Source organism: Arvicanthis niloticus, chromosome 8 (genome assembly GCF_011762505.2).
Source record: "Arvicanthis niloticus isolate mArvNil1 chromosome 8, mArvNil1.pat.X, whole genome shotgun sequence".
Lineage (NCBI taxonomy): Eukaryota > Metazoa > Chordata > Mammalia > Rodentia > Muridae > Arvicanthis > Arvicanthis niloticus.
The window spans coordinates 39781358-39807936 of NC_047665.1; the positions used below are offsets into that span (position 1 = coordinate 39781358).

General features: G+C 42.3%; 1 protein-coding gene and 2 non-coding genes across 4 annotated transcripts; all 3 read right to left on the bottom strand.

Moving 5' to 3' along the window:
- Nucleotides 1-1058: 1058 nt before the first annotated feature.
- On the bottom strand, nucleotides 1059-9171 carry Pom121l2 (POM121 transmembrane nucleoporin like 2). Of its 2 annotated transcripts, XM_034510908.2 has the most exons (2): nucleotides 7712-9171; nucleotides 1059-2071 (listed from the first exon to the last, which is right to left on the bottom strand). In XM_034510908.2, the coding sequence occupies exons 1-2, from the start codon at nucleotides 9037-9039 to the stop codon at nucleotides 1990-1992; spliced, it is 1410 nt and encodes a 469-aa protein (XP_034366799.1). In that variant the 5' UTR covers nucleotides 9040-9171; the 3' UTR covers nucleotides 1059-1989. The 2 variants fall into 2 exon arrangements, with proteins under 2 accessions (XP_034366799.1, XP_034366798.1); XM_034510907.2 differs by lacking the exon at nucleotides 1059-2071 and having other exon boundaries at nucleotides 4627-9148.
- A 6706-nt stretch (nucleotides 9172-15877) lies between these two features.
- Nucleotides 15878-15949, bottom strand: Trnam-cau (transfer RNA methionine (anticodon CAU)). The gene has a single exon. It is a non-coding gene; the product is annotated as a tRNA-Met (tRNA).
- A 4833-nt stretch (nucleotides 15950-20782) lies between these two features.
- On the bottom strand, nucleotides 20783-20855 carry Trnak-uuu (transfer RNA lysine (anticodon UUU)). The gene has a single exon. It is a non-coding gene; the product is annotated as a tRNA-Lys (tRNA).
- Nucleotides 20856-26579: the final 5724 nt, after the last annotated feature.

Below are 26579 nucleotides of genomic sequence, written 5' to 3' on the forward strand. Positions count from 1 at the left end.
AAAACAAAGAAAACCTACCATGGAGGCCTGGTGTTACCTCTGTGTCTGATATTTAAAGAAGTGTGGTGATCCCCCTGGGGGATCAGTTGTACTGGAAAGTTTTATGGCTGCTGGCATTTTTGGTTCATATCGTAGAGTTGTCTTAATCAATGTGTCAACGAAGTCTCATGACCTTCGGCGTCTTCATGATGTCACTAAACAAGATGGTACCATGTCATGTGACTGTCTCAATACTGATGGCAAGAGGGTGGCCCAATCATATGGTTCCCTTCATCTTGACAAGGTAGCCAGCCAAGATGACCAAAGGAAACACATGGTTCCTTTTTTCTTATGGAGAGCTCAGCTCCAAGATAAAATGAGCCCATCCCCTTAAGGTTCCAAGTCCCTGTGGGATTCATGGATCTCACAGATTAAATGTCGACAATCATTTTTGTCTTAAAAAAACACAAGTTATCTTGTAGGCTTGAAAGAGCAAAGACACATGATGAAACTTAATAGTCTCAACATAAGAAAGATGAGTACGCATGTCTTGCCACACATGTTAACTGCAGTCACCAAAGAGATGTCACCTGGAGCTTGATGTGACTTCCCCCAGCTCTTAGGCACAAGCTGCTGTTGAGAAAGGAATCATGTCATTTCCTCCCACTTGAGCATGGCCTACGCTTTTTTCTCAATACATAGTTAATAAACTCATTCATTCAAAACCCAAAGTGCTCTTTCCATGGTTCATTCCTGGCTCTGTACGAAAAGCAGTCCACTATTTTAATGGGTAACTTATACTCCAGGGGTGGAAGGTTACTCCAGCTCTCCTCTCTCATCAATGGTAGGTGCTGAATGAATGAAGCCAAACAACAAAAACAGACTTTTAAAAGTAAAATCAGTGCTATATTACTCAGTGGCATTTGCGATGAACTCATTGGTAAAATGTGTACTAAACAACAGATGAGTGGACACAACCATACATCCTTCAGCAAAATATCACACAAGCCACTATGTGCCATGAGCCATAATGTCAAATGGTGTGACGATACATTAAAGAAGAAAAGCAAACAAACTTTAATAAACTTTAATATTTAATGATATTCATTCTTTAATTCAACATATCTTTAAAAAATTATCATTTCAACATTAAGTAGTCATATTTCCTGGGCTCAACAGTCACTACAATTGATGGATACACTGATGGTGTAGGTCTAAAATGTTCTAGAGCTACTTCCTGCTGCTGCATCCACATGCCCTAAAACAGTAGATTTCATAGTCTGCTCCGTTCGTTGCACACCAGGTTCAGTTTCCAAAAACATCTGTGTGTAGCAATTGTGTTACAAGTATCCTTCTCGCACTCATTATAAAAGAACAAAATTCCCTTTGAATGCTTCTATATTAAATGAGCCTTTTAACTTGTAGCTAGATTCTTACAAAAGAAAGGAAAGAGCTAAAATATAGTATTTTTGTCCTTTTGTTTGTTTTTATTTTTAAAATGTTTTTTCCTATGTAGCCTTGGATATCCTGGAACTCTCTATGAAGACCAGGTTAGCCTTAAACTCACAGAGCTCCACCTGCTCCTGCCCACAGAGTGCTAAGATTAAAGGTATATATTACCATGCCCAGCTTTAAAAATATGAAATTTAATGAACATTTAAAGAGTAAAAAAAGTTATAAAGCACTTATCACTCATAAGTTTTTAATTCAATGCTTAACAACACATAAAAAGAGAGAGAGAGAGAGTTTAATTCCTGTTTGTTTCTTCATATTTGTGTATTTGTAAATGGATATCATTTACCCTGAATATGCTGATTTCCCAACTAAAAGTCTTAACTACCCTCCCTACCCCATTAATGTCCCAGAAATAGCCTGACTCTTTTTATTCACCATCCAAGGATTCCTAGATTCTGGTAGTATCAGACTTGTCCACCTACTCAAGATAACACATGAAAGGAAGTTGAATAGATAATAGAAAAGCATGTATCTTCTCGGAGTCACTGCAGAGAGTCACAGAAGAGACTTGTCCCCACTCAAGACATCTTTCTTGGCCTCTGAGGTCCAGCTCCATCTTCCAAACAGACACTTTTCCCTAAATATCAAATGGATTAAGACCTCAGTTAAACAAGAACATTCCTTAGTTTTCTGAAGCTCAATTAATTTCTACTTTTAGAAATTGGGAAAAATCAAACCACGTACTCTTCACAGATGATGTTAGTGATCAAGAAACTGAACTTTACACTATAGGACTGCAAGGATTGCTTAATACTTGTCTTTCTCTGAAGACACTGAAGTGATACAAAATTTCTCATGGGCTGGCTCAGGTCCTTTGCACCCTAATTTCTGTCTTAGAGACTTGCTGATTCCTTGGGATCCATCTCCTTTTCTTTTTTCTTTTTAAATTTTATTGTATTTAATCATTTTGTATGTAGTACTGTGGGCATATATTGGACAATTATTGCTCTCTCTCTCCCTCTCCCTCTCCACCTCTTCCTCCTCTACCTCCACCTCCTCTACCTCCATCTCCACACCTCTACACCTCCACACCTCCACATGACCACCTCCACATGACCACCTCCACATGACCACCTCCACCTCCACCTCCACCTCCACCTCCACCTCCACCTCCACCTCCACCTCCACCTCCACCTCCACCTCCACCTCCCCCTCTAACTCTCTAACAAGGTCTCATTATGTAGCTGTCCTAGAACTCATTCTGTAGATCAGCCTGCCTCTCTGTGTGCTGGGCTTCTGACACTATAACTCAATAGTTTTCTCCTTTTAACAAGTGGGTCTTGGGGATCGAATTACAGTTGTCAGGCTTAGCAGTCAGTGCCTTTACCCACTGAGACATCCTGCCAGCCCCTGACCACTTTTAATTGCTTGCTCCTCCAGAATCTTTTTCATTTCCTGGATATCTCACTGTCTCCAAACTTTATGCTTTTCTGCAACTCAATTTAAGCCTTTGGGAAATCAAATCCAGAAAATTCAAGAGCCAATTCTTTTTACCTTATTGTGTTTTCTTAAGGTAACCCAGGATACCCCAGCTGTCTTCTGGCTACAGGCACTGTCATGTAAGAGGGTTGGTTGAACCCTGAGAGGTGAGGATGAGCTTTGCAATTCTAATTGCATCTAATACAATTCAAGCATTAGAAAGGAAACAGCCTATACTCTAGGGACCAACTGAGGAAATCCCAGTCAGAGCCTTTTCCCAAATTTGGCTGCATAACCTATCCTCACTTTGGATTTTCTCTTCCTTCTTTTCTTTCTTTCTATTTCTTCCTTTCTTTCTTCCTTCCTTCCTTCCTTTCTTCCTTTCAACAAAGTTCTGAATATCGCAACCCTAGGGGAATGAATGGCCTTGAACTTCTGCTCTCCTCTGCAGTGCTGGGGTTATAGATGTATGCTACTGCAAGTAGTTCTTCAGTGCTGGGGATAAAATCCATGGCTTCATGCATTCTAGGAAGACATTCTACTACCACTCCCCACCCCTCCCCATCTTACAGTTTTTAGTGTTTCTGCTACCCCAAAAGTCTCTTACAAACACCCTTAAGTACCCAGTCTTTTCCTATTTTATTTTCTCCTCACAGAACAGCCAGAGTAATTTAAAATTCAAGTATAGACCTGCTTCTATGCTGCTCAGTCTATTTTCACAGCTACCTATTGTATTCAGGATGCTGTCTGCATTATATATCGTACGGGTTACAGTCATGTCCACTTTTTTCTGCTCACCATGGCTATCTAAACATGACTGTTTTGGAAGATATCTAAATACATCTTAATGACCTTCCTTTCCTGTCTGAGCACATGGTTTGTGGTTAGCCTGCAATAAGATTATCCATCTTGTTACAATGCAGACAGGCAGAGTTCAAGTTTAGTGTCAGCCATGGTCAAGATAATCCTCTGTCCACTCTCATTTCTAGGCCCTTGTCCCTTGTGTTAGAATCATCAGCTGTTTAGCAATTCTATACTAAATTCCTATTGCCCTAAATAGGAATTGTTCTTGACCACTGAATGACCAGGACCAAGAACTATGCAAGTCATACACTATCTCTATACAATGTAAAGAGCAGAGGGTAGTGTCTAGTTTTCTTTCTGTCCTCTTTCAGCAAGATATCAACCATGGGAGTGTCTTTAAAAGTTGAAACTGGACTCCATGGGTTAAGGCACTTGCCACACAAGTCTGGTGATAGGAGCTCAGTCCCTAAAACCTGGACCCCACATGGGAGAGGGAGAGAAGCTCATCAAGGCAATCCCCTGACCTTGATCGTGTGACACCGACACATGTGGCAGTGCACACATTATGCAGCCATAATATGGAAACCCCTTAAAGTTGAAACAGGACTAAGAATGTAACTAAATGGTCAAGTACTTGCGTTTGTGAGGTCCTAGATTCAAGCTCCAATAGCTCACATAGACACAAATAAACAAACAGACAGATGAATGCCAACTACCATAGATATTTGGAGTCAGGCAGTTCTAACTTTGGTGATTAGAGAGTGAGAAATAGTCACATCTGCAATCACTAGAGTTCAAATCTAGTCTTTTCTAAGTGGCTTCAGGCATATTTGTTAATATTTTTTTTCTGCTCTGTTACCTATATGAGCTTGACAGTAATTCCTGTATCATAGACTTTTTTTTCCAACAATATATTTTTATTTCATCATTCAATTTAAGGCCGATTACTTTTTCAATTAGATTTTCTTCAAGGTACCCATAAAATAAAATAAAATAAAATAAAAAAATATGTAATAAATGTACCCAAAGAAGCATGTATGCCTTCGTGTGTGGAGGTGCTAAGAAGTGCCAAGGAAGATATCCAGCTTACACATGCACTTCCTACTGGCCTGAGAGCTGGAGTCAGCTTAGATGCCTGGTGTTTTCACCTTTCCATGCTTTGTTGCTTGGCCTAAGGGTTTCATGCCCTGCTGATCCTCTAGGAGAAAGATGTGAATATTGAAAGGGTTGATTTGATGAAGCACCAATAAAAAGAAAGTAAAAATGAAATGTAAGTTTTGTTTTCTCAACTTGGGCATTTGCAGTTCCTAGTATGGTTTATGGTGTAGAAAACAAGAAAGAAGGTTTCAGCATCCTGGCCATCTTTCTCCCCTGCCTTTCGGCTCCCTGATAATCCATCCTTTAAGGTCACACTGCAGCTGTGCACCTAGAGTGAGTCAGCCTTGCAACCTGAAGCAGTGCTAGTCAGTCCCATCAGTCAAGCTGCAGGTGGACTTTTATGCAATTGAAGTTTTGCTTTGCCAACTTCACACCACTCCTACAGATCATTCTTCCTCCAAACCCAACAACCACATACACCAGAAACCAAGAGTGAGAAGATGAAGTCTCCCGTGAAGGCCAAGTGGAGGGCAGCAAGTGGAGAAACTAGTGGATAGAAAAGAGGGATGGGCCTGCTTTGATCCTGGAGGGAACTCGCCAAGAGCCTTCCCTTCCTGTACTGAGGGATGACCTTTCTTTCAGATCTGACAGGCTGAATCTTCATTAGTTAGTCTTGTACATTAAATTGACCTAAAGAAGGATGGGACTAAGCCACTACCTTTTTGGGAAAAGATTGGAGCAACTTTATAGAGAAGGTGGAGCAAAGAGGGAAATCCTCAGAGATAGCCTTGATCCTCAAGAATAGAATGGAGACAGATCAGATCACACCCAAACACTCCCAGGAAGCCCCGGAGGAACAAGCACTGAGAACTGAGAACTTGGTGTCTCTGTAAGGTTAAAGGTAGGCAAGCACTTCTTAGAGCCCAATACAGAGAGGCTAAGATGTAGAATCAACCTATCTATCCCCCCCCCCCCCAAAAAAAAAAGATGCTTGTTATCTTTCTGCCATGGCCATTATTCAAATGGGAGGCTGAGCCCCTGTGGAGCTCACAGAGAGGAGTGGGTGGAAAGGAAGTCAAAGTTTCTACTCTGCTCCTGTGGTTTTAGTCTTGTGCAGCCCCATTCTCTGCCAGCGCTTGATGACACATTGGTGGTCTGCCTTCTTGGAAGACTTAGATTATGACACACAGAGGGAACACCTACAGCTTTCACTTTGGGTCTTGGACATGTTTGTTACAGAGAGAGAGTTGGAAGAGAGCGAGGCTCTTTGTTGCAGTGTGACAGAGAGAGTGGCTACTTCTTGTAAGTGTGATGCTTTCGGGAGCGCCCTGGCTCCCGGTTCCTAAGGGTCTTTGATTTTGTACCAATACAGAAGGAAGGTTCCAGTGATCTGAACAGATCTCTCCCCACAGAACCCTGCACAGTTGGAGAGGACATCCCAGAGCCAAGACTGCTACCTGCCTTAATTGCTCCAGGTACAGGGGTACTCTGAGCAAAGGGGACAAGGGAGGGAGCCCCAGCCATGGTCTTTCTTGCAGGAATGCCAGCCAAAGGTGTGATCTGGTTAGGGGGGCCCTGCATGCTCTGGTTCCAGCATTGCACAAAGGGAGCTAGGGTGCTTGGGGTCACATTCTGTCTTGCTCCAGAAATGTTCCTTTGTGGGGCAGCTACAATGACCTCAGGCTCCCCACAATCCATAGGGGTCACTAATCCTCCAAATGCAAAAGGTCTCGGGGCTGTGCTGCCAAATGCTGAACTATAGGTCCCACTCTGATGGTTCTGCCTGACAACCCTAAGGGCAGTAGAACTAGCTTTGCTGAATGGAAACCCAGCCAGAGTGTTGCCACAGCCTGGCTGGCTGGTGGCAGGAGTGTGGATGATGGGAGCTGAAGATGTTAGCCCCCCACAAGCTGGCTGTGTGGTCTTGCTAAAGACCAGTTGAGCAGGTGGTAACATCTGGGCTGGGGACACACCTGAGTTCTCTGAAAGGAAAGAGGTACTGAAGCTTTGGGCAGGGGCTAGTTGGAGAGAAGATTGCTTTAGCCCATCTATGGCCCCTGGTGAAGGTTGAGAAGTATTTCTTTGGGATGGTGGAAAAAGTCGCTTTGGGCTTGACCCCAAAGATGCTGTGAGTGCTGAAGTCACATTGGAGACGCTTGAGGTCACTGGAGGCTGGTTTGTGGATGATAAGCCCAAAGTTGCCAGAGGGCTGCTCACCCCCTTCCGTTTATCAGTGCTTCTAAGAGGGGATATCTTGATGGCACTAGTAAGAACCTGGCTAAAGATAGTGACCGTGTGTACAGAGGGAATCGTGGGCTCTTGGGAAGGGAAAATCAAATCAGTGGCTGAAGGAAAGTCCTGGGAAGCTCCAAGCAGGAAAGTCTCGCAAGAAGGGACAGAGCGAGAGGTGCCCATGGTGCTGGTCACTATGTTCAAATCCACACCAGGGTCTTTGGATGTGCTGGCTGGAATGGCAGATGTCACCACACAGGGGGCTGTGCTAACTAGGCTGTGGAAAAGATGGGTAGAATCAGAACTCAGTGAAGGTGAGGGCTGACTGGCAGACACAGGAACTGTCTCGGACATAGATTTAAGCGGTTCTATACTGCCAAAGATGGGCTTGAAGGTGGGCCTTAAGATACCTGGAGTTGTGGAGAGAGAAGAGCTTGAAGATGCCTTAGCCATGACAGAAATTCTGGAGTATGAGGAGGCAGTTCTAACCTCAGTACTGTGCACAGGCCCCCAAACAGGTCTTAATGCCAAGTGAGGAGAAGTCTCCATAGGAAGGGCAGATGCAGGAAGATGGAGAATTGGGTTACTCACCACCCCAACCAAAGCGCTTTGTGTGGTAGGTGCTGAGGGGATAATGACAGATGAGTGTGGGGGCACAGCAGACCTGTGAGCCTGAGGGATTGAAGATGGCCAGGTAGAATCAGTGACTGGTGTGGTGGGAGAGCTTGGAGACGCCTGGATGGAAGCAACTGAGGGCTTTGAGTCTGAAGAGATGCCTTGAATGTGCTCTAACTGTGAGCACCCACGTGAGTCAGGCATATTCTTTAAGTTTTCCAGCTGAGGGTTCTCGTGGGTACTAAGTACTGTTTCAGAAGAAGACCGACTGAGAGACAAGGAAGGCTGAATACCAGCCCTGATCTCTGAAACAGGGTCTATAGCTGCCCCAGTTGTAGCTTCTGTGGTTTGGTTGCTCTGCACAGCTTGCCCCTCTAATGGTGGGTCCTCTTCCGTGACAACAGGACCTTGCTGGTAAGGTAGAGTCAGCAGGTCCCTAGGACTAGATTGCAGTAGAGGAATCTTTTCATTTAGCTGTCCAGAGCTGCTGGGTGTCACTAAGAGGTGAGAATTAGGACTCTTTCCTGTCGTTTTCAATGGCCATTCTGGAGTCTGGACTGTTGTCCTGGAAAAATGTCTCTTCCAAGATTCTGAGAGATCTCTAGAAGAACTGTAAGAGCTGGTAATAGCATTTCTTTTCGTGCTGGGGGGGCCTCGGGTGTGTATGCTGGCCAAGAGGGCCACGGAGGAGCAACTGGACCTCTTACATATATGATCTGAGCTCTGGGCATGGAGGCTCCTTTTCAGAGACCCAGGCCTGGCCACAAACGAAACAGTGGCTCCACTTTTCAACAGGGGCCTAAAGGCAGACCAAACGGTGGCCGAATTCCTTTGACTGTCGGAGCTGTCAGGGAACAGTGGCTCTTCCCACCTGACTCTGCCCTTCCTGCACTCGAGGAGGGCCCTCAGCACCGGGTCCTTCCCACAGGGGCCTGGTGGCTCCTCGGAAGGTCCCGCGGAGTTCACCACTCTTGAGGCTGGGAACAAAGGCCGTGGTCTCCGCTCTGGAGGCGAGATCTTGACTGTCACCGGACTCCATGTGGCCCGAGGGTGACGAAGGGACCAAATATTACGCTTCAGGTAACTTTCCCACCAGTCTGAAGGAAGAGAGCCCATGATGGGATTCTGTGGTCTCTTCATGGGGAAGCGCCTCCAGGCCTCACTGACGAAAGCCGCAGGGTTGGCAGGATCCCAGTTGGGCGGCCTCCGAGCCGGCCTGTGTCTCCGGGCGGGCTGGGCGCGGTGGACATGCTGCACACGGTGGACCTGGTAGAGGGGCCTAGCGGGTCGGTGGGTCGCAGGCTTCTCCCGTGCGTCTGCGCGTCCCTGAGCTGGGGACCGCGGCGAGGATCCCGCTTTGCCCAGGTAGCTGCCCATGCTGAGAGGCACGGGCGGGAGGTGACTTCTCGCCCCGTTTCAACTTCTGATGTTTCAGACCTCGGCGGAGGTGGCCAAATCCAAGCATCCGCTGCTCGAGTGACGGTTGGGCCACGAGCGCCTGGAAAGCGCGAGGGAACCGGGGAGCTGGTGACACGCGGGCCTCGGCAAGCACGTCAGCCCGCTCTGGGGTCTGCGGTCTGAACGCCACACCAGCAGAGCTCAAGGGGGATCGGTGTCCAGCATCCAGGCAGGACCCGGCCTTGGACCTGGATGCTCATCGGTGTGCGTCCCAGTTCCCCAAACTCTGAGCTGGGAGCGACCCTGGGTGATTTGATTCCCTTCACCGTACTTTGGTGAGGGGACGAATGGATGTGCTCGAGAGAGCACAGAACAAGAGAGCACGACGACGGAACTGTTTAGGCCAGGCTATAGGGCATTGTATCATGTCAATGGGGAAGGCAGCAGCCTACTGAGGTAACTTCTGTGAGTTCTATCAAGGCCTCTTCGTGGCCAAACCCAGGATCGTACTTTCAGGGGGTAAAGCCAGGATTTGTAACCTGTTTGACTTGCACCATGGCAGGAAAAGGAAAAGCTTGTGGAAGGAGCAAACTAACTCCCACAAGCTGTCTGCTGAGCTCCAAACACACAATATAGCAATAGCATACACACACACACACACACACACACACACACACTGTATACATGAAATGTAATTTTTAACAAGCGGAGAACCTCTACGTGAACACACGAATGTACCCCACACATACACAAAACTACTAGAAGATATTCAGAAAATATAGAAATTATGAACATCTATGTATCAACAATAGAACATCTACAAACATTAAACAGTTCTAGAAGATCACACTGCGATTCCCCTAGCATGTAAACGGTACAAATAAAGAGAGATGTATCCAACTCTGAAGTGTCCCCAAGAGACCATTGTATAGAGGAACTGGGGATGAAGGTGAACTAAAACTTGAATGAGGGTGACTGAATGAGACATAAGATGTATTTACAATGTATGTATTGACAATGAACAACTGTAGGAGTTCTCCACACATGTAATGAAACAGAATATGCAAATCCACCAGAATGATTGCTGGTTGCTTAAGACTGGGGCAGAAGAAAGAATAAAGGAGAGAACAGAAAAGTAACAGCTAAATGGTGTGTGTGTGTGTGTGTGTGTGTGTGTGTGTGTGTGTTATTGTTATCTTTTTTTTAATAGAGTTTCTCTATGTAGCCCTGGATGTCCTGGAACTCAGTGTAGACTACACTACTGTGTAGCTCAGAGTGGTCTCAAGCTTGTAATGATCTTGCCTCAGCCTCACAAATCATGGGATAATAAGTGTGTACCACTATGTCCAGCTGCACTGAAATTTCTTTAACACCTTATAAAAGGGGTTTAGAACTACATTGTTTAACTTAAAAAGATGCAGCAATTTTATAGTATTCATTTTGTCATCAATTTCTATATCCATTCTGGCTTAAAAGAAGTAATTAAGAGACCATGAAACATGAATATATATATCAACCACACTAATCAAGCCAAGTGCACAGAAACAGAATGAAAAATTGTGGAGACAATTTTTGAAAAAAGATGGTACCAGACAACAATGAGAACCCAGGCAATCTTTCCAATAAATATTATTGTATTCTTTGAACACTTCTCAGGAGAAAAATAAATCAAGTCCTTTATTTTACATAAATAAAAATCAATGTGTAAAAGATGGAACAATAAAACTTGCAGAAATTAGCATGAAAGAATATCTTCCCATCACAATTTAGGCAAAATTTCTTAAACAGGATACTAAGTATGCTAACTATTAAGGAAAATCCTGATACTTTGAAAATATTTCTATTTTTGGTTATGTTTTAAAATAATATTCTGTTTCATAAGACATTAAAGAGAATTGCAAGTCAAACTACAGAGTGGGTTAAGTTTTAGCTGCTACAAGTTTCTTATTAAGGATCTTAACATATGGAAGTTTTTTTACAATTGGCACTAGTAGAAAAGGCACAGCAATTTGAAAGAAAACTGTCCAGACGTCGGTAAACAAGAAAAGATACTCAGTTTCATTGTTAATTAAGGATATGCATATTAAAACACACTGTACCACCACCACATATCTTGGGAAATGTCAAAATTAAAACAAGTATAGGTTAAACTTATTGGCACATCCCTGCAGTCACAGAATAGGCAGAAAAGTCAGACATTTAAGACATTCTGGGGCCTGCTGAGATAGCCCAGTTGCAAAGAGCACCAGCTTCTCTTCCAGAAGATGTAGGTTTACAATCATCTCTAACTCTAGTTTCCAGGGGGGTCTGATGTCCTCTTCTGGCTTCTGAGGGCACCAGGCTCATGTGAGATGATGCACAGATATAGATACAAAATCATTTAGGCAAGACACCCATACATCGAAAAAATAATTTATTTTTAAGATCATTCATGGTGCACTAGCCTGGGCTACATTCTACCTGTCTTAAAAGAATCAAACTGAGCAACAATGGCAAGGAAAAGGTTGAAGTCATGAGAGCCATTTTGGAAGTCTGTGTAATATCTGAACTCAGGGTCTATTTCCAGCAGAGACAGGGGCAAAAACCCAAAACAAAACAAAACAAAGCCAAGTCAACAGTTCCCTTTCAGAGACCTCCATCCAGGTAAGGCTGGATCTTTGACTTCACCACAGAAAAGAATTTCCGGCCAGGCCAGTATGAAGCAAAGTTAGAGTTGAAAGGTCTTGGGTATAGGATTCAAGGGGACACTGAGGTAGATTGTTGGGGCTAAGAAGTTTAGCTGAGGAGCTATTAATTCTACAGGTAGAGAAGAACATAGCAGGGACAATCCCACCAGGCAGAACCAGGATCCCTTCTTATAATAAAAAGGCTCGGTAGCAGATACTATGAAGGAAGAGCTAAAGTGGGCAAGTGAGCTCCCCAGAGACTGCCCGTCACCCACGGTCCTGCTCGGCTGTGATGCGGCATGAACCCAGAGACTTTGTCCCAGGACTGCTTCTTCCTTCTGCTGTGCCTGCTCGGGTTTGTTATTGTTCCTTTATTTGGCTTGGTGTGAGTGGACACTGGGAGACCCTCACTGCTTATAACTTGGTATGATTACTTCCTGGGTGACAGCCCACTCTGTTGGGCAAGTTTCCTGCAGATCAATATAAAGATGAAAGTTCTTGAGATAAAGCTGTCTAGATGAATTAATGATTGTGTGGAATTCCTGAATTGATTTAAGTTGTATTAGGAAGTTAGCTTGATTAAATAATTTTGGGAAGCTAGGATAATTGATAGGAAGTCAAAGTTTGAAAGTTAAGGCAGTTGATAGAAAGTTTTCAGTTAGAATCAAGAATAAAGTGTGCCCTTTCCTGACAGTTGCTGAGTTAGAGAAACGACTACAGTGAGCATTCATGCATTCCAAGTACTTAATTGTAGAGGAGGGAAGAATAGGCTTGGGTCGAGCTAACAAACAAAGTAAGCATATACGCGAACAGGCCTGAGTTCCTTCATCTTTGATCTAGAGACGAGGTAACAGGTTTTCGGTGTGCGCCAGGAAATAATGTTATAATAAAGAGCAATAATTCTATTATGAATATAAGAACAGAAAACAGATAATTAGCCAGCCTAGCTGATCCAACTTCAAAAATAAGATGTAAGATAGATGCTGATAAATATGTGTCATACAAGAAATACATAATAACCTGTTCTAATTTCCTCGTGTAATGATTTTAACTTGTTTTTGAAGAATATGGTTTTGTGGGAACTGTCTCTAGAAAATGTGTAACTTGTGGCTATGAGGTAATGTTCTTTCTAAAAGGAAAACTTTGTCTTAAGAGGTATAAAAGAGGGTTAAGAGAAAAAAATAAAGCACTGGAGCTTGTTTTCTGCTTCAACCATTGTGTGTGTGTGTGTGTGTGTGTGTGTGTGTGTGTGTGTGTGTGTGATTTCCCTCCTTTATCTTCTTGCTGGCTGCATAGGCAGCAGCCCCTGCCCCCACTTCCACCCCCATTACTGTCTAGTCTGGCCCCCAGCTAGCTGCTCTGAGAACTGACCACCCTCCCACTCCCCACCCCCCACCCCCACCAACACAACTCCTTGCTATCTGCCTTGATTTAACCCTATGGAGTCAAAGCTGGTCTTTGGCAGCTAGGAATGTGACATTAGATCAGAATGCTGCTCAGCCACAATATCTGTATGAGTTCTCTCACGGAGACCAACAGACACACCATCCTCAGGTGATCCCTGGTCTGATAGTGAGTTCTAGCCATTAACTATCTCTGAGACTTTGTCTATCAATCTCTAGCTAATAGAAGGGATGTTAGTGGCAACACATTCTCACTCCCCTTCTCCTTCCCTGTCTCCTACTAGGGAATCCTAGAACCTGAATGCACAGTGTTAATAGCTCTTAAATTTCTTACACCCAATCATCCATTTCAGTGTGTCTTTGAGCCACATATATGAGACCTGTCAGGAGCCTGTTGAAAGACATTTTCAGCACAGAGGTTTTTTGTTTGTTTTTAAACTTTGACAGGTTTTTATTCTTATTGGCTCCAAATGCTGTGAATATGAAACAGTGTTTGGAGATTCTTAGTGGCCTAATATATGTGAACCTCCCTCCCTGAGAACCTGGCTAAGGAACAGAAGTTTAGCAACTTTGTCTCAGCTTTTTGGGAATACCTACAATATTCCCTCCACCGTATAAGTGTGTATGTGTTGGGGGTGGGGAGGGCAGGTGCATGTGCATATTGGCATTCAGGTCAAATATAGGGTGGTTCATTTATTTGAGGTTTATTGCTAACTCTTCTTTTATCTTTTTTTTCTCCGTTTATTTATTCACTCACTTTTCATCCCAACTGCTCCCAGCCCACACCCCACCTTGTACGGCCCCTTCACGTCCCCCTTCTTCTCTGAGAAGAGGGAGGCCTCCCTGGTACCAACCCACTCTGGCACATCAAGACACTACAGAACTTTAAACAAAGTGATTAAGATAATGAGAGACTTTGTATGTGGGTCAGGGGCGGGGGGGAGAGGCTAGCAAGGCAGATGAGAGCTATGAGCTTCTCTGAATTGCACCTCCTTGTCCTTTATGGGCATTCATAAATATGATTCAGATGAGTTATAAAGTTATCTTTAAAAAGTTACTAAGGAATTTAAATAAAATCATGAGGCGGTTCCTGGGAGGCAACTAACAAGATTGCCATTGATAAGGAACAATAGGCGACAGGAATCCATGATATTAGGTTACTGACTCTGTGAACTTAGTGGTTTTATTTGTGAAATTCCTGGAAAACGTCAGGAGATGGCGGAGCCACTCCTCAAGTCATATATATTCAAGCCTTCAGTCTGGCCTATTGCTATCTAAGTTTCTTTCGTTTTTCAGAAGTGTCATTATGCAGCCCTTGCTGGCCTCCAACTTCCTGTGGAGACCAGTCTGTCCTCAAGTCAGAGATCCACCTGCCTCTGTCTCTTAATAGAATTAATGGCGTACAGCAGCCACCATGCCTGTTTACTTCCACATTTTATTTGAAAATATTTCTACATAAAATTAATTTTGTCTCTGTGTTGGCAACCATCAAAACAAATGTCAATTGTGCTGGAAAGCATGATTCTAAGCTGTCTGATGCTTCAAACAGACTCCAGAATGAGGGGTTCTCTTGCCACGCTACTGTTCATTCCCACATTAAGTAGAAAAGTGAGCAGGGGCAGGAGCACCAGCAGGTACAGATCGGCCATTGCGCACAGTCTTAGAGACCATCTTCCAGATCTAGCCCCTGGCCACCAGTGTTCCACATCTCTTCCACAAGCAAAACACCATCTTCCAGGAGGACTCTAGATTTCAGAAACAACCTTTTAAGTCACATTCAAGAGTTCATGGGACATTTAATGTATAGTTTCTTGAATATTTATTGTCAGGTATATAAACGTGACAGACAACTTATAAGGAAATTCAGTACATCTGGGTGTGAGTTTGAACCTCTGAATCCCAAATTCAGTTTAGAACGCTACCAAGCAAACCATAAAGTCCCTATAAGAGACCCAGAAATGTGTGTAACAAATACCACGATTGCCATGTAATAATACTACAAATGCACTCATTTTGGATTCTGGAAAAATAGCTAAAGAGGTGCCTAAAATTCCAAAGGATTTGGTGCTCATTTTTGTGGGATGTCATTCTGTTTTCAGGAAGTCTGAAAGTTTGTAAGACATTTACAATAACTGTAAATGTCAACACAAAGTTTTTTATTTACCTACAGTTTTGTATCATGTTTATGAGGAGGAGGCAAGTGACTGTCCTCAGTAAATACCTAAAAATCCTCAATATGTGCCTGTCCACTTAGCACCTACAAAGAACTGTGTGTGTGTGTGTGTGTGTGTGTGTGTGTGTGAGAGAGAGAGAGAGAGAGAGAGAGAGAGAGAGAGAGAGAGAGAGAGAGAGAGAGAACAAACGGATGGGAAGTGGAAAGCAACTAGTTGAGAACAGTAAAGTTGTGTTTTTTATTTTCAGATAAAATTTAAGAAAAAGCAAACCATTAATAAGAGTTGTATCAAAAATACACAGAATGTGTTATCTCCTGGGTGAACATGGTTGAGTGAATGTTTGGGATCTAGTTTGCTGGGCAGTAGAAAGGAAAGAAACTACATACACGGTATACAAGAGCAGATCAGAAGACTTCTGAAAGTATCTACCGTAGGTGAATGTTGCTAGGAAACTGAGAGGAGAGCCTATAAAATCGGAAGAGTTCAATGTTATTTAATATAGCTTTGTTTAAATAAAATCTAGTCTGACTTCCCAGTGTCGCCAGTTATGACTGGTACTTCGCAAAATATCTGATAGCAGAGGATGGTTTCGATCCATCGACCTCTGGGTTATGGGCCCAGCACGCTTCCGCTGCGCCACTCTGCTAACACATTTGGTCTGTTGCTCTTTTATTCTCTAATGGTGAACATTATCCTTTTTGCGTTCCTATTCTTTTTTTTTTTTTTTTTTTTTTTTTTTTATATTTGTGATGGTTTTTTGTTTGGTTTAGTTTGGTTTTCCCCGACTCTCTCCACTATACAAATTGGAGTTTCACTACTAACTTACTCCCAGCCTCCTCCCTGTCTGCGCGCCAGGGTACAGAACCATACAGCCTCCTCACTAGTTTCTGCTCAAGTCTCGTAGGCGAATGCTATGCTTAAAAAAGTTTTCATTTGGTCTCACGGGCACAGAGTTTACAAACAAACAAACCCAAAAAACCAAAAATCAAATTCCCGATTCAAATGGGTGCATAGCTAGGGCAATTTCGATCGGATTGCCTGTGGAATAGTTTCGACAAAGACAAAGAAATAGAAGATAAGCTAACAGATAGGTCCTTCCTCTTGCTTTGGCTTCTGTTTGGGGCCAGGGCTTTCAGGAAGTCTGTGGATAACAGTCCCTGCCTGCCCGCCACGCGCCTCTAGAAGCGTGAGAGCCTCGATCTCTAGCGGTGGGAGACGGGAGGTCACTTTTAAGCTACTATTTTATTTCATCTTATTTTTATTTGTTGTTTTAGTTTATTTTACTCACCATTGCTTTTCCACGCACCCAATAAAATCGGATTCTGCTTCACGGGTAATGGAAAACAGGACAAAATCCTCCGACTCCGCCCTGCGAGGCCTCCCCACTGCGGGGAACGAGCGCCCCCTGGTGGAACCAAGTAAACACCCTGGTCTTTTTGAAGCCACTTTGAGGTTCTCCTTTAGTAGACAGTCTCTGCTGGAAACCTCCGGGCCTTGAGGTTTTCTGTCTGGGAAGATTTCCTCAAGCCAGCACTAGATATCATGTGCTTGACTTCTGCTATGTCTGTCAAAAATGGGAAGGAGAAGCCAGAGACAGAATCAGACAGGCAAACAGGTAAGCAGTCTGTGTCTCTAGAGTTGTTCTGAACCCAAAGATAGCAAAATTTGGTTGTCACATCTGTCCTATCCCCTCAGGTCTCTGACATCTCAAGAGAATTCTTCAGATTTATTTACTCAAAGGCAAATCTTGGGACTGAAAAGATGGCTGAGCCGTTAATAGCACTAGTTCTTAGTTTAATTGCCAGTAACCACATGGTAGTTTACAAACATTTATAATGGATCTGATGCCCTCTTTAGGTGTGCAGGCATACATGCAGGCAAAGTACTCATACATAACCGAACCTACTTTCAAGTTTTTCTGACTGCAACAGTCACAAAGACATTAAATCACAATACACAAATATTTATCTGCATGTATATGAAAGTCAGAGATGCCAAGCCCATCAAGTAATATTTTCTTCTAAATGTTTTTGATTTCTTTATGTATGTATGTATGTGAATCATATTCATGCCTGGTGCTGGTCAGAAGAGGTTTTTGACCACAGGAAGTTGTGAGACACCGTGTGGTTGGTGAAATCCAAAAGCCGTTATAGCCAACAAGCCTTCTCCCAGCGCCTTCAACAAGTAATATTTTACAAATGGAGTTTACTCTCTTCCCTATTAGTATTTTTAATTTGTTTTTGTTTCGTTTGTTGGTTTTTCGAGACAAGGTTTCCATGTGCAGCCCTGGCTGTCCTGGAAATCTGAGAGGCAGTTCCTGTGAGGACTGAAGGCTTGCACCACCACCAACACCGGGCATCCTATTACTAGTATATTCCATTTCTTTTATTAACATATCAGTTGTGAAGGTTAAAGAGAAAGCACCACAGTAACAGCCCTTGTGGCCCTTGCAAAAGACCCTGATTGAGTTTCTAGCACCTATATCCTCAGGCTCACAACCGCCTTACAACTCCAGCTTCAGAAGATAATATACTACAGTTCGAATTTCAAGGACACTGGGACATGTGTAGACACAAACACACACACACATAATTTTAAATTATTTTTCAAATAATTTATTTGAAATAGGACCTCATGTAATCTCAGGTGGTGTAGTACTCACTCTGTACACCAAGCTCATCTCCAATTCCCAGAGCTCTACATGTCTCTGCCTCCTTAGTGCTGGGATTAAAGGCGTGCACCATCACTGCTCTGCAAAGATTTTTAAAAAGTTTTTTTAATATAAATATATCCGTTATGACCATTACAATATTATTTTATGTCATTTACTTTGGAGGTACAAGATGGTTCGAAAGATACTGTCACATATAGAATGATAATTGAAACAGAAGGTCTTCCTAGAGTCAGATGATGCATGAAACATACTAACCTTCCCAAAACAGAGGACCGGTGGTCATTATGGATGGGCTGTGTTCATACCACCAGGCATTGTTAATTCCCTCAGAGACTCCTAATCTGTTTTTAAATCTGTTTTGTTTTGAGATATTTTTATTACTTTCAATTTTCTATGTGCAGGTATGTTGCCTGCATGCATATGTGTGATCATGCGCATGCCTGGTGCCTCCATACTCAGCATCAGATCTAAAACTAGACTTGCCTATGATTATGAGCCATGGTATGGGTAGCTCCAGTTCCATGAGAATTGAAGTCCTTTTAAGGTCTTTTTGATAACACACACAGAGAGAGAGAGAGAGAGAGAGAGAGAGAGAGAGAGAGAGAGAGAGAGAGAGAGAGAGAGAGAGAGAAAGCATAGCATTCAGGCAAACTTTTTATTTTTTTAAGATTTATTGATTTTATCTGTATGAGTGACTATCTGCATGTACACCTGCATGCCAGAAGAGGGTCTCAGATTATAGATAATTGAACTCAGGACCTCTGGAAGTGCAGCCAGTGCTCTTAACCGCTGAGTCGGCTCTCCAGCACCCCCACCCCAAGGTAAGCACTCTTAAACACAAGATTAAAATAAAAAAATTTTTTAAAAAGACACCATCAGTGTTTTTTTTTTAAATGCCTATACCATTTTACATTTTAAATGAGTACCATATAAGAGACCCAGGTCTCTGTGTTTTTACAGCCTACCATTTGTTATTTTATGGACAGTTCTCAAACTGGTGATGTTGGGCCTCTTCTGACTTCCCCCTTGTGTTTCCTAGTCAGTGAGTCTTTTGCCTGTTCTAACTGGGTTGTTGTTTTAACAGTAAGGGTTCTTTGGGTGTTCTCAGTATGAATCTGCTGTTATATAATGGCTTGTCATTCTTTCTCCAACTTGTATCCTGCCTTTTGATGTATTTAACAGTCTCTAGAGTACGTCTTTAATTTTGATGACCTACAGTTAATCATTTTTCACTTATGTTCTGCCTTTGATGCTAAGCCTGAGAACTCTTTACTTTGTAGAACTATTCTTTTTTACTTTTTTTCTTTCACTCTTTGTTTTTTCCTAAAATTTTTACAATTTTGTATTTTTACTTTAAACCTATGATCAATTTTGAATTTATTTTTAAACAGCAGTCTAAAATTTAGGTAAATAATCACTTTCATACCTATGAAGAATCAATATCTTTGGCATCACTAATTTTATTTTTATTTTTCATTTAAATTATTGTTACCCATACAATGTAATGGTTTCATTGTGATATTTCATTTTCTTCTGCATATATTTAATTTCCTATCTCTATGAAGAGACACCATGACCACGGCAACTTATAAAAGAAAGCATTTAATTGGGGGTTGCCTACAGTTTTGGAGGAAAAATTCATGAGCATCATGTAGGAACAAGGCAGCAGGCAGGCAGACATGGCACTGGGACACACCTACCAGCTTGCATCTTGATCCTCAGCTTGATGTATCAGAGAGAGACCTGGTGTGGGCTTTTTAAAACCTAAAAACCCACCCCTAGTGACACACCTCATCCAGCAAGGACCACATTTTCTAATCCTTCCCAAAGGAGTTCTACCAACTAGGAATGAAGCATATGAGCCTATGGGGGCCACTCTTACTCAAACCCCCACAATGTGTATCATATTTTTTTTCTAACTGACCCATCATCCTATTCCCCACACATTGCCTTTAAATAGTCCATGAACTACTATTGTCCATCATTATTTAAGACAGACAGACAAACAAACAAGGGGCTGGAAAGATGCATCAGTGGTTAAGAGCACTTGTTGCTCTTGCAGAGGATCCAAGCTTGGCTCCCTGTATACTCCAGTTCCAGGGGGTCCAACATCCTCTTCTGATTTCTGTAGGCACCAGGCACACATGTGGTACACGCTTGCAAAGTCTCATACATATAAATTTTAAAAACAAAGTTTGTCCTTGACCCTTGATTTGGCTGAGCATATTCATTCTAGAGGTTGTTTTGGGGTTTTTTATTTTATTTTCTCCTTAGAATTGTTTATAGAGACTTTATTATCTATAATTTATAATCTTCTGACTAGTAGGGAAAATTAACATTTTTTAAAAACAAAATCAAACAAAACCCCAATAGTCTATTCTTCTGTCAGTCACACTGTTAATACCAGTTGGCCTAAACTGCAAGGGTTGCTGGTAGCGACGTACACTATTTCTAGTAGGCTGAGTGTTTGGTCACAGCACAGAGTTTGCTAGTAAGCCCTGACGTTTGTGCTTATCATTACACTTAAGACATGGCCACAGTTTCTCAGAGAGCTCCCCATCTGCCAAAGAGCTCAGCTGTAAGATGGAAAGACAGAAAATCTAAATCTTGCACTTTAACATAGTGAATATTTCAATATTTTAAAACCAGTCTACCCTGGAACTGAAGCTTTTCTATGATCTGTAAGCTTTCCATACCAAGTTCCTCAGGAAGTGTAATTTTAAAACTGTTACCTTAACTGCTATCTGGCTGGCGCATAATAAAAGCTCACCACATCAAGTTGAACATTCAAAGTCTTAATAGTAACACCTGAACAGGGACTTGAACCCTGAACCCTCAGATTAAAAGTCTGATGCTCTACCAATTGAGCTATCCAGGCTCTCATACTATAAGTTTCTTCACATAGAGAAACAAAATAGATAGCTACCATTTTCACGGCTAGAACAGGCTAATTCTTGCACTGGAAAGGTAATGGAGACCACCTGTAACAGTGAGGCATGGTTCACTCAGCATTTGTTCACAAGTTCCGCAGCAGGAATGTGAGTAACATGAAAAAAACTAATCCTTACCTGGAAACAGTCTGTGGAAGATGGAAATAAACAGAAGAAAATATGAACTGCTTCTAGTAAATATTGCTAGTTAATCTTGCCACCATCAACCTAATTACTGAACACCAAGAAACAGACAAAAAGATACAAAGATAAGCAAGGAAAAAACTAACAGAAGCAAGAAGCAAACTAGTGGAGGACAATGGTTTCTGACAAGCTTGAAAAAGGTTCTTTTGGAAAAGAACATTTAACGTAGCCTCTCCGGGCTCTCTGCTGCCCTGGTGCTCCTCTCCTTCTAGATAACTGGGATGCATGCGGTATATTCAGTGAGCATCTGTCATCCCTTCTCATAAAGATGAATTGTGAAGGATAGAGAGACCCCCGTCACAAAAATTTAAAAGCAATAGAAGTGCTTTCCAACCTCCTTTCAAAAAAGAGAAGGTCACTGTGGCTGTAACAGTGGTAAAATGCTAGCCTAGGACTTGTAAGACTTTGTGGTTGATCCTCTAGGGATTACAAACCCCCCCCCCCACACACACACACACTTTTTTTTTAATTGTGAAAGATTGTTAACTGATCCTTCATCTATGTGCATTCAAAGTGCTGTTGTTCTCTGCTTCCAATAGCATTTTATAAAGTATGTCACTGTATTTTTTCCCTACTATACTCTGCTGTATCAAATGTATAGTCAGTTCTCACATCCACAGACAGATCCAGCAACCAAAGTCAAATAAACATAGATGGATGGATTTCTGAAAGATGAGTGTGCTGAGTATATAAAGTGTTTGTATTTAATTTCTAACAGCACAGTATCCAACTCCCTACAAAGGTTTATATAGGGTGAAATTACAAAATGTATAGGAAACTGCATGAATTCATCCCAAGAGACATGTAAAGTGTCTACTCACTCCTTATAAGGTCCTAATGACAAAGCAAATATAGTTCCCCTATTTGGGAATCCATGCGTTTACTGGGTTACTTACAGAGCAGGGGCTGCCCACAGATACATGGGCACCAAAGCAAGTGGACTGGAAAAGTCTTCACTCAGCATGCAGGATGGCTTCCCTATGATTGTATAGATGGAACCCTTTCCTCATCAGTCCACCTTCCTCAGCCTTTATACTCTAGCCATTCCCCCAGACCCTGAAAGTGAAGAGGTCAGTTCAGGGCCTTTGGAAAACTCCACCAGGCTCCCTCCTGGAAGAGTAAGGTCATGGAGCACCTAAGCACCCCTCCCTCTGGAAGGGAGAGGCTAATTACATTCCTCAGGAAGACTAGGGAGGGGGGAGGGAACCAACCATTGCCCCACCTCCCTACAACCCCCCTTCAGATAAGAGAAGCCCTTGCTACCTCATTCCCTAAGGACCAATCAGTTTAAAAGTCACATTGTTCTGCCAATCACATTGTGCCTAGTAGCTGTTGCTCTACTCTACCCCTGAAAAGTGTATAAAAACTGGCTGAACAGGCTACCTGGGGGGCGTTGCCTCTCCTTTGGATACAGAATGACCCCAGCATGCTGGAAGAATAAACTCCTCTTGCTTTCGCATCCATCCCTGGTTCCATGTGGTTCATTCAGAGGGTCCCAGGTACCTAAGGCTTGCCAGAGTCTTACAAAAGCAACAGGCAAGTTGAGTGAAATTGCATAGAAATGGCTGGGAGGAGTGGCTGGAAACATAAGAGAGAGCGAAATGATACTCTTTACCTCCTTCTTTGATGGACTGTCAACAACTTAAGCTCAATCATGATGGACTCTTGAAAGTAGTCACAACTAATGTGATGAAAATGGAGATTGTAATGCATGAATGAAAGGTCCATATATAAATGCTACAATATTTTGTAAGAGAGACTAACCCCAAATATAGTAACTGTTGCATTTCTATGACATAAAAGTAATTCTCCTGGGGTAGGCAAAATGACTCATCAGGTAAAGTTCTTGCTGTATAACCCTGATAATCAGAGCCTGCCAAGCATAATCAAGCCTTTGTAAGCATAAACAAAAAATTTAGCTGGGTGGGATCTCCTGAGATTACTGCTTCCTAAACTCTTTGTCTTCCTTAGTGTCTTTCTGACAAGTTGGTTCACAGAGCAGCTGCTTTTGTTTCTTTGTATTTGTGGAGCCCTTCATATAATTCATACTATCATTATATTTTGCATAGTTGAGAAATTATATTTTTTTGAACTCATGTTTTCAGAGTTCTTTCCCATAGCCTTAAGGGCTGTCTTGAAGATTATAGCATTTACTAGTTTGCTAAAATATTAGCCACACCTTTGCCTCTAGGACTCACGCTGTCTCTGACTACCATGGAATCACTAAAGCTAACAGAGAAGATATTCCTTGAAGGAGAAATGTGAAAATATGTGCATTAATATACAAACAAGCCTTACACCCTTAGCAGCCATTGACACTTGTGGGCATGAACCAAGTCATTCCACCCCTACTAAGGCCATGCTGGACCTGGCAGTTCTTGCTGTATAACCTTTATAACCAGTGTCTGGTTCCCAGAATTTACATAAAGAATGAAGGAGAAAATTCGGGTGTGGTGGTACATGCCTTTATTCCTAGCACTCAGGAGGTAGGGACAGGCAGATCTCTTTGAGTTTGAGAAAACTGTCAAAAAAAAAAAAAAAAAAAAAAAACAACAAAAAAAAAACCAAACCTGAAGGAGAGGTACAACTAGAGAAACAATGCCACAAAGTTGTCCAAGACCCTCTACATGTGCTTCATGTGCACCATGGCACATGTGCTTATACACACATCATGCATTCACACACTAATAACTATTTTAAAATATGCTAGTGGTACAATGCTAAACATATTCTAGATTTTAAGACCTTGAATAACAAGTATAAAGTACCTAATTAATAAATACTGATTATACATGGAAATTATATTTTCAGTATGTAGGATATGATGGTTTGTATATGCTTGGCCCAGGGAGTGACACTTATTAGGTGTATTCTGGTTGGAGTAGGTATGTCACTGTGGGCATGGGCTTAAATACCCTTGTCCTGGCTGCCTGGATGCTTGTATTCTGCTAGAGGCTTTCAGATGAAGATCTGAACTCTCAGCTCATCCTGTACCATGCCTGCCTGGATGATGCCATGCTCCCACCTTGATGACAATAGACTGAACCTCTGAATCTGTAAGCCAGCCCCAATTGAATGTTATCCTTATAAGAGCTGCCTTGGCCATAGTGTCTGTTCACAGCACTAAAACCCTAAGTAAGACATAGGAGTAAATAATTATTAAGATTCCCTCTGTTTTCATTAATTTTTAATTTTTATAACCTGTTTATTGGAAAACTGAAAGTTACAGAGGTAGTCTACTTTATATTTCTATAGCTCAGTACTGGTGTAAAAATAAAATTTGTTGAAGGCTACAGAACTGGTTTATATACAGAAGGGTTACTGATTTGAGTTAATGAAGTATTCAGGCACTTTGCTGAAAGTGTTTATCAGCTTTAGGAGTTAGATACAGCTACAAACCAAGGGATACAACCTGTCCTGGAATAGGAAAGGAATATTGTCTTACAGAACTTGCCAGCGCTTTGACTTTGGCCCAGAGAAATAAGGTATCAGACTCCTAAATTGCAGAACTATGAGAATAAATCTTGTTTTAACTTGTCATGAATGTGGGTCACTCTCTAGTTTTTTCAGGCTAAAGTGTGGTAATAGATTTCTAAAATTGCTAAGTGTTCATGCTTCACATCCATTGCTTGTGTTTTCTTCAATTAAACTGCTTGGGCTTGCTATCAGCTCCTTGCTGGGACTCTGCAGCCCTCAAAATATCTTCCTTCACCAATCATAACTGACCCTTGGGTTCCCGATTTTCTTGGTCAATCTAGGGCCATCAAATCCTCAGGAGTATAGAGTTCTAGAATTCCTTTGCCATGGACTTGTTTTCAGAGTTACATTTCTTAGAGGCTGAGGAAAGGATGAATCCTGTTTCAGAGACTCCATAGTCCAGGCCTCTGAAAGCCCATGAGACAGAGGGTGTGTCCAAGAGAGGATCCAGAAACAAGTCTGACCTGACTCTCAGATGGTTATGCTCCTCTCTCCTCCTTCCACGTCAAATTCCTATAGAAGAGAAATTTGTCTGGCCACATCCAGTTTGATTATGTTTTTCCTGCACTGGAACCTCTGGAACTGATGTTACAGATAGATGTAAGCCTCATAGACACTGGGAACCAAACTAGGGCCTTCTGGAAGAGCAACACATATTCTTAACCACAAGCCATCTCTCTAGCCCTCTAATAACAGTTTAAAAGAGGAAAATTTAATGGAATTTTCCTCAACATTAACTTGTTCTGCCATATTTTTAAAATATCTTCTAGCACTTACAGACTAGAGGACAGAAGATCAATAATTTTATGGGGTTTAATAGCATTTCTTCATCTCCAGGAGGTATCCATGTTCATTTATAGCCAGAATTCTATAGAAAAACAATCTGTACACCAGCCTGGCCTCAAGCTGAGATATCTACCTGCCTCTGCCTTCCGAGGGCTAGGATTAAAGATGTGTAACCACCACTGCCCAGCTAACAATCCTGATTTCTAATGTCTATGCGTGATGACTTCCAGTTGAAAACCCCAGCTGGGTTGGTGGATGGTCATAGCAGAGGATGTCCTCACTTCATCATCTAAAGTATGGTCCAGGGCTGGGATTCAGCACCCACTGTGGGCAGCCCACAGCTGCCTGTTCCAGGCCCTTTTCTGGCCTTCTAGAGCACCTACACACACATGCCATTCACTCACACAAATACACATACATAAAAGTAAATCTTAAAAAACTTTTCACCTTGTCAACAAATAGACTAAATTTGGAACAATACAGAGAAAACTGTCATAGCCCCTTGTATATCCTTTGGTTGCTAAAAAGTCAATTTATTCAAAGCAAAGCAAGGCTAATGTAGATCATTCTGTAGGATGTATAAAACACTGATACCCGATTCTGATACAAGGAAACTAAGTATAAGAGAAATAAGTTGGGGCTGGAGAGATGGCTCAGTGGTTAAGAGCACTGACTGCCCTTCCTGAGTTCAATCCCCAGCAACCACATGGTGGCTTGCAACTATCTATAATGGGATCTGATGCCCTCTTCTGGTGTGTCTGAAGACAGTGACAGTGTGCACATACATAAAATAAATAAATCTTTAAAAAAAAGAGAGAGAAATAAGTTGTGGCCTAGTTTTTTTCTTCATTTGGTGAAGAAGCAAATCAACCTGCCTCCCAGAGCTAGAGAGAATCTATACTAACAGGATGACCTTAAAAGCTCCATTATGTGGACTGAATAATTTGTGAACAGCCAAAGGGGAGAAACAACTAACTAAAGGAGTGGGTGCTCAATTGTTCTTTCCAGGGTACAAATTAGTGTAGTAGCACATGCTTTTAATCCCAGCACTCAAGAGATAAAGGCTAGCCTAGTCTATAAAATGAGTTCTAGGACAGCTAGGGCAACATAACAGAGATTATGCCTCAAAAAGTGAGGATTGGAGTGGGTAAAAAAATTTTTTTGAAGATAAATATAAAGCCTGGGCCAATGCTTGGGCAACTGAA